General features: G+C 40.4%; 1 protein-coding gene across 4 annotated transcripts in view; it reads right to left on the minus strand.

Annotated features, from left to right (window-relative positions):
- slc12a7b (solute carrier family 12 member 7b) overlaps positions 1-16,246 on the minus strand; it is a 54,439-nt gene that overhangs the window by 31,995 nt on the left and 6,198 nt on the right. Inside the window, exon 1 of one of the 4 annotated variants that reach the window (XM_035668910.1) lies at positions 6,138-6,555. The exons of the other annotated variants lie outside the window; for them this stretch is intronic. Within the exon in view, the coding sequence (XP_035524803.1) occupies positions 6,138-6,255 (118 nt within the window). The 5' untranslated portion in view covers positions 6,256-6,555. Of the gene's footprint in view, positions 1-6,137; positions 6,556-16,246 lie in introns of those variants that run through there. 4 annotated transcript variants of the gene reach the window in all.

Raw genomic sequence — 16,246 nt, forward strand, 5'->3', positions numbered from 1 at the left:
CACAGACATCATTCAAACAGCACACTGTGGGGACAAGAAGAAACACAGATTTCTGACTGGAGGGGACTAAACAAGTGAATTGAAGGAGAATGTCAGCTCACTATTTCAGAACTCCCGAATCTGTATCTGGCTATTACATGGAGTTTTGCCCTCACAACTATGGTGCAAACATGTTGAGAGCATACTAACTTGCATTTCCCACATTACAAAATTCTTGGCTCCTCACAAGTGATGTGGCTTATAATCAATTAGCAAAGAAATAATCCTTTCTTAGTAATTTACTGTCTTTCAAGAACAGATCAAGATCATTGAAACTTTAAAGTCACTATGTATATATGGGTGCTGTAATGCCTTAAACTAGTGTTGCCTCACATTTGATAATGGAAATATAAGCACATCAATAGAATTGAACCAACACTTAGCTGTGGAGAGTAAGCCAAAAGCTATTGTTGTTGACCACATCCAAGGATGGGGACAATTTAAAGCTATTAAAATGTAGCTTGGTTCCAACCAGACTTTTACCAAAGAGCTTCTTTAATCATCTTTATTGGTTTGCTTACAACTGGAACAGCAAGGTCACCCCCACAATGTTCAGAATTTAAACTGGACAGAAATGGTTTACACAACAACAAGTCCCAAAAGAGTTTCGCAGGTGGAACATCTTGGTGGACATAACAAGGCTAAAAACCAGGTCTTGTATGTGAAGTATGTAAAGACAAAAGAGGATTCCTTTTTAGTGGGCATCTCTGTAACAGATATCATAGCATTGTGAAGATAGTAGTAGTAGATAGTCAGAAGAAAAGGAACCGGATGAGTTTAGCACATTTGTACAATCTGCGAAAAAGCCCTCACACTCATGCCAAACTGTGAAAAAAATAAATAGAAAAGAGAAAGCCACAAAAAGGTGTGTGTGCTTATTGGTGAGAGCTTATCAGAGACACCATATTGAGAGCGAGGACCCAGTGGGGAGGAGGTGACTGAACAGGAAATAGGAAGCAGCAGTCAGAGAAGGCCTGTCTGACTAAACCACCCAATCAGCAAGAAAGGACATTTTCACTTGGCTGAAGGATTCATTTCGCTCTATAACGCTCTCTTTCTTTCTTTCTTTCTTTCTTTCTTTCTTTCTTTCTTTCATGTAGGAACTTCTCCAGGTAAAGGTCTGACAGAGGTTAAATGAAAAGTCTCACCTTAAATAATTTGGCTTTTTACATCTTTATCTCTGCAAGCCTCAAAGTAGAGCTGGGCAATAAATTATTAAATCGACTAATTTGAATCTAGGTTTTAAAAGAATGTAGATTTCCACTATGGATGTTCTAACAAAGGGATATACAGCTGCAAAGAAGTCCCAATCCATTTATCTACATAAAACGTATAGAATCTTTTTTTACAATAATATCCCATCTGAGAAAAAGGAGCCCCACAGATGTTGTGGCATTTAACTTTTCCATAATTAAATTGGTAAATCGGTGTGGTGTGAAGTCTTTAATTTTATATTTATATATTATATTATATCGATACATCAGGAATAAATTAGAATGTGTCAATTAATTGCATATGTATACAGACGCTCAAAGTGATGTTTCTGCTTAACAACTCTCTACTCTTAACTGAATCAGTAGAGATACCCTAAATAATCATAAAGCCATCATGGGCATACATAGCAAATACTTATAATGCCAATTTGCCAAAGAGTTATTTGGGGGATCTATTTTATTAATGTTTTCATGACCCATGTATATGGTACAACTACTGATACTGAATAAGAGAGTCAGATTGTGTTGCTTATTTTGCAGATGGGACAAACAGAACTAACTATTGGGGCCAACTCAAACACACACTGAGAGTTGAGCAACATTGTAGGGTCAGACTGGACACACGCTGCAGTATAAATAACCTGAAACAGAGGGTCATGCTACTCCTGGAGATCTGCAAGGGCATGAAGCTGAGATCAGAACCAACACACAGGAAGGCTAACCCACCCCTCAAAACAATGTGGGAACTGCAATAATTATACAGCATGAGACACAAGTAGATAATAATAGCTAAAAGGTCATTCCTTCACATCTCATTTTAACGTCCCTTAGCCTATGCTCAATATTGGTCAGATGAACCTGACTGCTAAACTCTTTCTTCTTCTTCTTTTCTCTCTTCTTTTCAGTTTAAACAGTCCAACACAGAATCATGGAGAGGAAGGCATGATCACAGATCATTATGTTCCCACACTGAAGGGGCCCTCCATGAATCACTGGGGATTGTGAGAAGCTACCCTCTGGCCAATTGTTTATTTCAACCATTACGGATGGCAGCTTGGTAGGATAATGCAACACATAGAAACATTTGCATGAGAATTTAGTGCAAGTTTTCACAGAAAAAGACCAAAAATAGACACATGTATAGTGATTAGGTTAGAGATTAAATTATTAGTTGTGGGCAAACAAACTTGTGAGTATTGATTAGTCTAGGTTCTCACACAATATGTGTTACTCACCTAAATCACAAGAAACTACTTTAAAAAGTCCTTCTAATCCTGACCTCAGACTTCCATCATGCTTGTATGGCGTTTTGCTGAAAGCATATCGCATGTGCCGCTTGTAGAATACTAGTAATATGGGCAGTATGCAAAGGCATGGGAGCGTAAAGAGTTAACAACATAATAACGAGAGAAACAGAAACAAAATACAGACAGCCACATACAGACAACAGCTTTGAACAAAACCAGACCTGCCTGGGAAATAAACAGGAAACACATGTCTAGGACAGATGGGCAAACGGACCAACGGACAGAGACAGCAGTGCCCCAGGCACCGATCACCTGCTTAGTTCCAGCTTTAAAAAAAACAATGAAAAAGGTTGGATTTTACTACAGTACTTTGCCTTTAGCTTTGTAAATTAGTGGTTTATTAGTGGGTCACAACAAACACTTCTACCAATACTGAAACTATAAGCTCCATAAAATACCTACCCTGGTTCATTTATACACAAGGCGTGGCTTTGTGCAGCTTTGTCCTCAAGTCTAAGTAGGACTCTTTCTGTAACACAATGAACAGAGCAAGGTGCTATCATGGCTAAAAATTAGGGCTGACATGCACTCTTGAGGAGTCAATGCTAAGTTGTTGTCAGTCGTTGGCAATGAAATTCTCAGAGGTTTTTCATTCCTGCACAAGTAACCTCCCACAGAATTTTTGACCGTTATGTACACTCACTCACACACATCCCACTCCACCCACAGAGACTCAGATCACTCCCATCTGCAAAACCATGTGTCCTGTCCAAAATCTGTCTGCCCTATGCAGCAAAGGGAATAAGACACATGTAGCCCTTATGGATTGTATTCATCTAAACAACCGTAATAAAGAAACACTGTGTCTTTTGATGAGTTCCTCAAATTAACAATTTGCCTGAGTCTGATGGAATCTTTATTTTGAAAATGGAATAACAAATGGAAAAACGAGGGATACAATGACGTGAAGAAGGGATTTTAGGCCAAATGAATTCTCGAAACATACAAACATTGCACACTCAAGACGGGTCATCACAATGTTGGTATTTCCAGAGAAACTAACAGATTAGTTACAGTACTCAACAGTACACTGTCGAACAGAGACTTTCAGTCCGGTTACATACAGTGCACTGGCACTATCAGACTTCTGCAATAATAATGACCTGGGTTTCAAATATTATAAAAAGTTCAGCCTAAGTCAAAAACACTGTTTAATATGAGAGCGTTACACTGGGAAAAGACAAGTCAAGCTCTTCTCACATGTTTCAATGTGTCTTTCTTTGTTGTCTGTCCACACTGAATTGGCACACATAATTTTGTTTTCATTAACTTTATTAAACCAGCTGATAGTTTTCTAAAAATCTAGTGAGTTGTCTTCAAGTGGACAGTGTGGACTACAGATAATGAAAGCCAAGGTTCAGGCCAGGAAGCTCGAGCTGGTGATATCTGGTTAAGTTTTAGCTTACTTCTTGGCAAACTGTATAGGGTAGATTTAGAAAGAGAATCAAGGCTCAACATTATCAACTCTATGCTTTTACTAACCAGATACTGTACCACCAGGGTCCTAAATAGGTGTCAGATGTCAAACTGGACCTCCAAATTGTGGGTGCATTTGATGCAGAGTTAGCTAGGGCGCCAACATTACTTTCAGAAGTAAATAATCAGTGGGGTTAGCAGCAGAATCCAGAACCAGAAAGGGATGGCTGGGCAAAGAGGGATTTCAGAGTGAATGAGAAGAACTGGATGACATTACATTACAGAATGTGGCTGGGGTCTCACCTCCCCTCACTCAGCCAACGGGAAGCAAGCCAGAAGGATAATCAATAACAGTGACTGCTATTTGACTCAGTCCTCCCTACACAACATGCTTATGAGATTATGCTATCAAAGACCCTCCCTAGTAAACCTTCAACCTTCCTCCCTTCCTAGCCTGCCCGTCTGTATCATATTACCATCAGGTTTTCACCAAATCACACAGCTTAGACAAAAACGTACAAATATTGTACAGTTTGAGTCCTTTGTTCTGTCTGGTGAACACAGGCTTGAGTCCATTGTAGATGTCCTGGGGATTTATGTACAATAGAACAGTCCTCCTTAAAACAGCATCAGAGCAAACTAAATGAAGTGTGTGGTCCTGATGCTTCTCTAAGCCAACTTACAGCACACAATTTTGTGGCTACAGAGCCGGTGCATGCCCTTTGTGACATGTCATCTCCGGCTCTCCCACTATTGTTGTCACTACAGGCATTGTCAGAGACAAATAGTTGCATACGCACAGACACGCACAGGGGAAACCAAAGCACGCCGCAGTATGATATCCTGCATTTCCATCATAATAAAATGCCATTCTCTCTCCCACAGTCTGTAAAATCTTACCCAGCATGCAGCCGTAATTGCAGCTCCACAGCAGAAATTAAATACTGGGAACTGATTCGCCCAGCGCCATGTGAAGTGCTGTAAAAGCAGCAACTTTGCTAACAACAGTCTGGCAAAACATGGAGTGTTAGACAGGAGTTTGTTAAATATGGACTCCATGACCTCTTCATACCGAATATTCTTAAAAAAAAAAACCAGACAGGTTGATATCAAGTTGCAACTGTTGGCAAAAGACAGAGAGAACGTTTTGTTCCATCACCAAATGATGTACACATCCAGAAAAATGACTGGGTAAATTCTAGGTGTCAGGAAAAAGGGATTCAGATTATTGGGGCAAAGTTGAGCCAACTGTTAGTCCACAAATCTGGCCTCCTGCCAACTGTCAGCTCAATAGATACTCAGTAGTCCTGGTTTTATCTTTTTTAACTGAAACAGATTTCCTGAACTTCACATAAAATACACCTACAAGTGCTACTTAAGTTTATGTGGGTTTTTTTCTTGGTCCAGGAGGGTTCACATGGGAATATGTATCATTCCTGAGACAAGGCACTGTGTTAAAGTCATGTTATCCTGTTGTTTGTTACACACTAAAGTTCACTGCAAGGTCTTCAGAGGGTGAGGCATGTCGGAGGTTGCATGTCAATGGTAATCAAGGCAGAGAGCTGTTAGGAGATGAAAGTCATTGGTGTCCCAATTAGAGCATCTGTGTTGGTCCTGCGTTTGTTACAACACACCCTGGCAGTATATTGAAACAAGAAATAGAACAGAATAGAATAAGAATAAAGAGAGGCGTGAAATATTCAGAAAACCGCAAGAAAAAGGTAAGCAGCGTTGTGGAGGGGGAACAAAATTCATGTCAAACTCCCCTGAGTGTCTGTGGCGTGTGAGGAAAACCCTCATCTCACGCAGATGCAGGAAAATGAACAAGCCTTCCCTAAAATTCCCCGTCTTCCCTACACATTATCCACCCACACAGCCCATAAACAGTTTTTCTGAAAAACATAGGCAACAGTATCCTGTGCAATAAAGCCAAATTATCAGCTTGCACTGGACACTGTAAACAAAGTCTGGAACTTTCCAGGACTACTTCTCTATCAACTGTCTCAAAAGAAAAGTAGAGATGTGTTTCAAAGATTGGTGAAGTCTCACTTAAAAATAAGAATATGTACATTTGTTAAGCATACAAAGTTGTCAACTTTTCAATCAGCATTACATATCTCATTACCCACTTGACCGAGCTAAAAAACACATATGATCTCACCTGTGGCGCCCTCCTCTTCCTCTTTCAGCACATTGTTGTCATCCACATCCTCCTCCTCCCCCTCTTTTGCCTTTCTCGTGCCGTCTTTTACCGGGACCACAGTGAAGTTAGTGGGCATTTTTACACCATGTGCTTCCCCTCAGTGTCTCCTGTTTGTCACACTCTTATCTTTCTCCTTTCTCCTCCCTCTCCCTCCCTCCCTGTCTCTCTGTTCTGCTGCTCCTCTCTCTCTCTCCCTCTCTCTCTCTCCCTCTCTCTCTCTCTCCCTCTCTTCCTCCGTCCAACAGCTGTCACTCTTGTCTTCTTTCTTGCTCTCCTTCGGAGCGGTTTGTTTTTTCGTTACTGCCCCGGTGTATTTTACTCTCCGGGGGAGGACGTCGGGTCTTACTTCTGAGTTTTTTGTTCCTATCGCTAGGATCCTGCTGTACACCCATGTGACCCCAACCCCCCCCCCCTCGCACCAACTATCCAAATAAGGAACAGCCTGTCTGCCCCGCCCAGTGGGGGCAGTACACACAAAAACGCACACTTTCAGAAAACATGACATGCATTTGTGCTAGTGAGTGTGTGTGAGCACACACATGGCTCTTTCTGTGCCTGAGGGCAGACCCTCTGCCCAGGAATGTCGCTCTGTCTCACACACAACAAAAGCCAGCAATGTTCGCCTTTGTTCACAGAGAAGAGGAAACCCAGAGCTGCTCCACTGAGGAAAGTTTGCACACACACATACAAATGCACACATATACATTTCCTCACTTCCTATGCAGTGTTATTTGATCCTGTGTGTTTAGTCAGAAGTGGGCAGGGTCGATTTAAAGATGTATACTAGCATCTAAAACACACACCCCTATAGAGGGTGGGTTAATGCATGTTCAACTTCAGCATTACATGAACATCTCATTATTATTAGACTGTATGTAACTGCAGAAATACACTTACAGAGGGGGATGGGACTGAATATGTGTTCAGAGGCTCACAATTTTTTTTTCAACATGTAGTGTGGTGTATGTGTGGTGTGTGTTGGTGGGGGGGGCATACCATAAGAAGCAAATCAAGACTTCCATTACATTATCAGACCCTGTATTTCTTTTCTACCCTTCATCATATATTCTGTGTGTTTTTTGGACATCAGAAGCCCGGTATTCAAAATCCATCATGCTGCCTTAGGGCTAATCCAAAAACAATGAGTCATTTCCTCAAGTCACTGAAAGTGATACGAGGTATTAGGTGTCACACCCCTGTGTGATAGGAAATACTGAAAGCAACCCTGCTTGAGAAAAAAGCCACAGCTGTGAATGCAGATGACCAGTTGTTTCATAATGCTACAGCCCTGGAGCCTCACATGGCTGCTTAACATCTGGAGAGTTACCCTCCCCTTTAGTTCCCCATCATGACGACATACAAGATCAATACAGTCAGCAGAAGGGTGTGGGCAGCAGGAAATAGGAAAGGCAGGGGGTGGAGCACGAAGGCAAGAGAATCAAGGAGACAGAGACGGGCGGGCAGAGTGAGCAACTTACAGGAAAGCAATGCCTCTTGGTTTTTTTACCTTTGAAACTTGTGAAAGGCTCAGAGTTCGTTTCCAAGACTGAGCCAGAGTAAAATAAATTCCACCCGTTACTTACTCCCTCAAGAGAATTCCTAAATGCTTTGATTTTTATTTCCTGCACAGGTGTCCAGGCCTTGGCTACAGAATCATCCTAAAGGCACTTTGACATTTTAGGCACTGGGTTGGTTAGATTGCTGTATTTCCATAAGCAACAAACATAATTTGTTTGAGGGAGTGATATATAAAAATGACATCACCCTTTCCATCCCATAACAGTCTACATTCATAACTCTAGACTGCAACATGTATACATTAGTTACAACTCGGGGATCCAGTCTAAGGGCGAAGAGCATGTGAGGAACACCTCTACAGCAGATACAAAGTCTACAGCTGTCTCTTGACCAGAAATACTTTGTCCAAACCTCCTGCTATGGAAATGGCAGGTCCGGTTTCAGTAAAACATTAATTCTAGTAAGTGGGTGTGGTTGCAAATGTGGAACTGGCTCCAGGCTACATGCAAATCCAATGTTTGATGAATAAGGCTGGAAGCTAATATACCGTCTGAAGTCTAGTCGGAAACAATTCCTACAATCATAGAGGATGTTTCTGGTGAGAGGAAGGCATCAATCAATACCATGATCTGACAACTCAATGTTCACAAAGTGTTATGATGCTTCTAAGGTAACAAAGAGAGCACTTATCTACTCCCTGTTGGACGGATGAGCAGTGATGCAACTGGCATCCGCTGATTAAGTGGCCAGACAGGCAGACTGCTTCTCAGGGACGGTCAGTGCATCCAGGCCAGGAGGACAATGTCCCTTTTATGAGACAGTTTTCAACACTACACAGAGGAGACTGAAAAGCGGGCTGTTGTGATGTGACATGTTGTGACATGAGCAGTTCATGTTTGATGTAATAGCTCACAGCCAAAGCACAGTAGAAAACATGGGAACACGAGGGTATTTATTACATAACTTCATTACAGACTCATCGGATGCTCAGACGGAATCCTGAAAATAATCAAATTATAAATTGCTAAAAAAATCTCAGCTCAGCCTGACAGTGACTAACTGATCAGGCTTATATGTTTGCTTCATAATAATTAAAATGATAATTAAAAGGTAGGTGATATACTGACATAAAACCCCACTTCAAAATACCCAAACTATTTCTTTACCCTTGTAACACATTGCAATGCTGAGAGGTTTTTTTCCGGGTTGGGAAATGTTGGAGACAAGCGGCTCAAACACCCATAAACAGCTTCTTCTATCAATTAGTAAGTTGTTGTTTTTTCTTGTATCATTAACTTATTTGTGGAGGTCTGTTTTCTCCCATTTTACTTTAATCTTAGGAAGAGCCCTGCAGGCCAATATGCATGTTCAAATATAAGTATGGCTTTACTGTTACATCTTTGGCATCCTACTGATTATCATGTAAGGACCACGTCAAGTGCTAACCTCTTCTCTGTAGCATCAAGTGAATTAAATTCAGTTGGTACAAGACAGACCTATTATGTGTATATACAGTCTGGTTTGGACTAGCTCCACAGACAGTGAAGAGTTCAACACAACTGAGCAGAGCTTTCTCTCCATGGGCTCAGATTTCTAATCCTAAAGAAGATGTATTGATTGATTCTACAAAAGAAGATGGGAGGAGACTGGATTTGCAATAGATACACAAAGTACAGCCCAAGGACACAAATCAGGGTGTAGAGTGGAGCTCAGCTCTTTCTATTCATGGACACTTCCTTTAGTCAACCAACATAACTTTTATCCTCTTTAATGACCTCACCTCTAACACTACATTTCACTGTGTGGCTCCTGTTGTGGGTTGGGTGCTCTACGATACATTTGACTATAATGAGATGTTGATGTTTGGGGACCCAAAATAAAAAAAAAGAACTTCAATATATTTCATAAAGGGCAAGAAAGAGAGAAATCCATTTAATACACCTGGTTGTCTGGATTCAATTCATCTAATCTGAAAGCACAATGATCAAAATATGAACAAAAAGGAAACCTGATGTAGTCTACTATAACTCCCAAACTGATTGACAGGTCTTTTAATATGACCAATACAAGATAACAATGTACACTAAATGTACTACTAATGTATTTTGTTGCTGTTAAAGACATGTTTACTCTGTTAAACACCCCAATAAATTATTTTAATTAATACTTACTGACTGAATCTTTGAAATTGCTCTGTAGGACAAGGGCAAAGCAAAAGATAAAACTATCTGTACATCCTGACAGCAGGAAGGTAGCAAAATCAGTGAAATAACCCATCAGCCTGCCTTTGAGTTTTACACTAAACCCCAGCAGTAACTGATAGTGCCCTCTGGAGGGGGCAGGAGGAAGGACAATTTTCCTGTAAGGATATATAGAATATACAATATAATGTTGCTTTGTAAAATACAATACAAATAGCATGAATACAGAAGGAAATCTTTGTGGCTAACAAGTTAGAATATCATCTCTTTATCATGTGATGTGAGTTTGTGTCATGGCCTTTGTCACATGGGATCCTCCCTTCTCCCTATTACTTCCTCCTGCTCTTAAAAACTGCTTTGCATGAGTTTTGGCGGCTGTTATTGCTAAGAAAATTACCTAACGTCACTTCTACATACAGCAGAAATGCAGCAACAACAGCTCCTGAGAACAGGAGGAGGGGCGTTCTGTCTCTCTTTACCAGAGGCTCTGTTTTGGATAGAGTTGGTCTGTGTGACATTGTGTGCTTACACAAGCCATCAGAATGTAACTCACAGTTTGTGTACATTAGACTAACAATGGTCTGAAGCTGAAAATGTCACATACAGTGAATAGGCCTAATCCATATTCAGCATGTGTGTTAATGTTGCAGTCAGCAGTTTGAGTGGACAAATAAAAACTCACATATCTTTGACTGGCTTCTGGTGCTCTGCTTTTGAATTGTCCTCCCATCATGCATCACATAGCTGAAGACTAGTAATGGCACTCTGGTGCCCCCATTTGATCACATCCGGAAATACACCAGTTATACCAGCATCATGTAAAAATATTGACACTATTTGTGAATTATATCATTTGTACACATCAAGAACAACAAGCTGAAATAAAATGAGCCAAGTACCACCAATTCAAAAACACCAAGCAGTATTAACAGTGTAATCAGAGGTGTAAACTGGCAAATAGAAAGGTCATTATTTTTATAAGCACTGACTCAAGTGAAACTAAGGGGAAACAATGCCAGCCATCATATTCAGTCAGACTTTCCTAATGTCTGACTGTGAAACTGTGATTGAGCCTTTTAGTTCCCTTTCTCAAACATTTCCATGACTGTTGTTTATTGGTCTGTAAAGGAGACCTTAGCCGGATGTCTGCAGCGAGACATAAATTCTATGGAAAAATCCCACTAGTCACAATCAGCTATTAGGTCATGGTAAACCCCAATAAATGAGCTAAGGAAAGGTGAACGCCACTCTCTGCATGATTTGAGGCAGCATTTAATGACTTTACTGCACACATGGACAGCCACACCTCAACCATCTCAGGTATCAGCACACAACCCTGCCGGTCATCCATTTAACACTGGATTTGACACAACAGGCTCAGGTGACACTTTCTTCTTTTGAAGGTGAAGACCTTTCCTCTTTATATTTCTTTTTAACTTTTCTCTTTAAATACTGTGTTTTCTTTAATCAGGGCAAATAAATTTTAGATCCTGATTTTGCTGCTTAATCTGTTATTCCATTTCCAGTTTAGAGCTACTTGCAAATAGGTAATATGCTTAGTGTTTACAATACGGATGAAACATGGCTTTCATCTACTGGTGCCAGAAATGTTTTAAAGATCCAGTGGGTGGAACATTGTAGGAAGATCTATGGCAGAAATGGAATATAATGTTCAAAGTATTTGGATTAGTGTATAATCCCCTAAAAATAGGAATCATTCTGTTTTTGTTACTTTAGAATCAGCAGTTTGTTTTTATCTTCAGACACTACAGGTCGCCTTCCATGGAGTCCACCATGTTGAACCCCCATGTTTCGACAGTAGCCAGTAAGGGACAAGCTAAACACTGGCTCTATAGGGGCGTTTCTCTGCCACCGCAGTTTCTCCTTCAGGCTTGCAAGAGGAGGTTGAAGCAAGAAGTTGCAATCTACAATTACATCGCTTGATAGATGCCACTAAATCCTACACACTGGACCTTTAAAAGAGCAAGTAAGTAACTATTACTTACTTGCTTACTTACTTACTAGCTAACTGTTAGAAGAATTGAAAGCGCAAGGGCACTTCAGGGGTCATAAAACTCTTCAGATTCACAGTCCAAACTGTGTGTACACACAAAAACAGAACTATGCATAAACATTCTTTTTGTCAATTTCATTGGATCTGGACGCACATGCACAAGCCTGTTCGTACGATTTCCCCTCCCACAGTTTTCCATAAATGGATGTAGAAAGGTCCCTGATGATCATGCATGTCGATACTTCTGAATGCTCCACCACTAGAAAAGGTCATCAATGAAAAGAACGGCAAAGAAGAAGTGCAATTTCACTGACTGTCTCGCATCAGTGCCGTTCCAACAGTACCAGAGCAGCTGTCGTTGCGTGGTCATTATCCACAGCTGTGACTATTTATAGCAACAAAACAAAAATTCATCACGTGTACCTGTGAGCCATCAACTGCAGTGATATCTCAATCATCATCTTTAAAACTCATATTGAAATAGACTTTGCAAAGTCCACGAGGACACAAAGGAATTATGGCGTAGATAATAAAACATTACTGTTCACACTGAAAACCTGTGTATGCCTACTTTTTTGTCCACACAGAAAATTTAACAGGAATCAATCTGGGAATCAAAGAATTGGACGGATAAGCAGAATTGATTATGCTGTTGGTATCAATCAAATCTTATCAATTCACACATATTAAGGCCTAAAATTCATATTATTGGATTTGAGACTTTTTAAGACTTCTCAGGACCCCACAGAACTGCACATTATTCTTTCATTAATACCAATTTATGTGTGACATATCTGGTTTGGTACACTCTGAATTGCAATTGTTTCCAAGTCAATGAAAGGAAGCAACTTTTTTCAAAACCGATAACCATTTTGACATGAAATAGTAGGATAAACACGGATGCCAATGATACCAATTAAGCTTCCATTCCATTACGTGTAGCAGAGTCTTTCCAGTTTGTCAAGAACCTTAATTAGTATCATTGGTAAGTAACACCTGTGTTAATCTTACTTATTTCATGTCAAAATGGCTGCTGTGAAAAAGGTCTATTTCTCAAACATAGTTTTTTGGTTATTCTCAGAGGAACACTGAACTGAGATTAAAAATGAAGTCAGGCATATTGTGGAAATCTGTTGCCAGTCAATGTGTAAGAACAGTAGCGTCTTGTCTCGCTGTTGATATGCCAGGTAGCTGAAGGCAGTGAGCAAGTTGACCAAAAACAGAAGTTGACTCAAGTGTTTTGACAGCTCAGTTCCTTTTTGGGCAGACAGCTTAGTACAAGTCATGGGAGACGCTGCAAATGATTGAAGATTCCACTGTATCAGTTTCATCTCTGGCATTTGACTGTACTGGAGTCATTTAGGCTGCTTGTGACAGGGGTAAGAAGGTCATCCTTAGGCTCTTCATTCAGAACAAGCAGAACATGATACTCGCACGTCTCCCTACACATTTCTGACATCTGATATCCACCGTAGCCACTACCAACAAACTCTTACTGTACCTGGCTCTCTTACCATCTTGCATATACCTAGGTTGGACACAATAACCTGAACACACAATTAAACAATGCAATGCAATTAATGTTTTTTTGTTGGGGCAGTAGCAGGAAGATCTACTTCCACCACGACATACAAACGGCACCAAAATGTACTACCTCAAAATGTGTTGAATTACCTGGAATAGACAAAAAGTGAACATTACAAAATGCAAAAAGGCAGCATTTATTGCTGGGCTACTGTACTGGAAGGCATAATATTATACGTTCATGTTTATGTGTCCACTTTTTGTATGTACTTTGTAGATTTGAGTCAACACAAAAATTCTTTGCCAGCTCCTGATGTCATTTCAAAGGTAGATTTTGTTCTCCACAGGCCTCATTTGGCTGTATTTTAAAACAGTATTTATTGCAATAGCAAAAGCACTAAGGCCAAAATGACTCACAGTAAAATGCCATACACATACTGCTGACCAAGAGCTGGAAAACCCCACCACTGCCAACACAAGGGTAAAAACATGTTCTGTAGTTTTACCCACGACGTCTGTTCCATGTCTGGTCAGTAGCAGAGGCTATCAGCTGCTGGAAAATTGTTACCGTTATCAATCTGACCACACGCATTGTGTGTCTGAAATAAACACGAGCTGCGCTTTATGTACAGAGCATGAGAAGAGATAAGAACAGGATTTCAGGTCGATTTTAATAGTGTTTTCATATCCAGTAAGCCTGGTGCATTCATTAGTAGATATCCCAGTCAAGTTTGCTTTTACCCAAATCCTGATTTGAGTCGTTTGATATTGGTTATCTGCCGATCCGATACTTCATGAGTCTTGATAGCTTCTAAATTTGGCACGCCTCATTTTTCACGAGGTACTTGATCCAAATACTTAAGTTCGTGGTTGCAAACTACACATTAAGAACATATTTTACTACTATATACTTTTTACTAAGAGTAGAGATTTGTTATTGCTGGAGATTAGCAAATCTGTGTATTTTGCCAACCTCTGTCTATGAACTCAGAGTCACTCACCAGTGCGCCCAAATCATTTGTCACATTGGCAAACACTAGAGTGAATATGTGTCACATATGGAGCTAAATGTTGGCACTGTAGGCTGCTGTACAGGTACTTGATGTAGTTCTTGTCACGACCAATCAGCCCATGTGTTCCGATCCAATCAGTGCCCAAAAAACGTAGTCAACATATAATAAAGATGCATCAAGCTAGATAGAAAAATATGAAGGCCATGTGTCATTTTGACAATGCATGTATCTTCCTTAAAAAATATGCTGTTTCAAAACCACTATCTGTCAATATATTGTTATCAGATTTTTAAACTGCCAAATATAGATATCAGTATCTGCCTCAAAAATCCACTATTGGTTGGGCTATGCTTCAAGCTTGCGGCAGACCCTTAAACATGGCTGAACCTCGCACACATGCCAACCATATCTTGTGGACAGCTGTAGCATTGTGTCAAACTCAATTTCTATCAAGAAAGAAAAGGAGGAAACAGAGGCAGCACAGTAAAGAAAAACAGAATAAGACCTCCCCTGGATCTCAGATGATACTACACTTGTGCATTGTGTAGCATGTCATGAGTTCACCAGTACGACACGGGTTATTTTTAAAAGGTACTGATAGCTATAGAAAACAGTCTCTGAAGAGCCCTGACAGGATCTGGTGATACAGTACAGTACTGTTCCCAACTAGCTTAGAAATTCTGAAATTGATGTTTATGAGCCTGTAGTACTAAACAGGACAAAAACATGAAATAAAATGAATGATGGAGCCATTAAAATGGTCAAAAGTTGTATGATTTGCAGGCACAAAAAGAAAGAAAGAAAATTAAACAATGTTAATACAGATCTGAAAGACTCAAATCTTCTTTAGCTCAGAGATCACAGCTAATGGGTTATTGTCAAGGACAAACAAAGGCGTTCATCCGCTAGAGGGGATCATAACTGGGCTTGGCCCTTAGATGAAGGGCATGACACCACTGCTGACCTTTAAAAACAAATGACAAATTCAAAAAAAGTATGCAATGGAATTTCAACAATTTGTGTTGTTTGTGCATTTCCCAAAAGAGGTGGAATGTTCTCTGAAAACCCTTGTGTCTGACCAGCAAGGGACACACCCCTTCCTCTTAAGTGTTGCGTGTAAATAAGGAGCAACTGGAACAAACAGCCCACGCTGGACAGGCAGGGGAGGTAGCGGACTAGGAGGCCACACAGGAGCAGGAGCAGATATAGTGGGCCCAGTTGGTGTGCATGTGCTGACTGCTGGGCTCCAAATAAAGCAGAGGGCAGCACATGATAGGCCCAAGGTGCATGCCTTTTAAAACACGAATGCACACACATGCATGCAAACATAATGCTGTGTGGTCAGGACATTCTGAAGACTCGTACTCTAATTTACTAACCCTAACCCTTTCATACTGCACCCACTAACAATATATATATATACTGTATTTACCAAGAAACCTCGGGCTCAACCTGAAAAACAGTCCAATTCTCTGAACTACACTTCACATGTATTTTACTAAATGTTCTGTTTTTGAGGTACACCTGGAGTTCAAGGGCAGTAAAACCCATCAATCACAGGCACACACACACACACAAAACACTGTAGGTATTAAGCTCAAAGAGACCTTAGGACCTCGACATCTCTGTCATTCTAACAGCTGGTCTATGTATAACAGCCCTTGTTGATGTTACAGTCTGAAACACCATCCTGATTTCAGAGATTCTGCATTTTAACAAAACTAACCTACCACACAGTATGCGTATAGGGAAACATAGCTACTGGGGCTGGTTTTTCCTGTAAGTGTATTGTACACT

Source organism: Morone saxatilis, unplaced genomic scaffold (genome assembly GCF_004916995.1).
Source record: "Morone saxatilis isolate NCDOM2014 unplaced genomic scaffold, NCSU_SB_2.0 Contig0, whole genome shotgun sequence".
Lineage (NCBI taxonomy): Eukaryota > Metazoa > Chordata > Actinopteri > Moronidae > Morone > Morone saxatilis.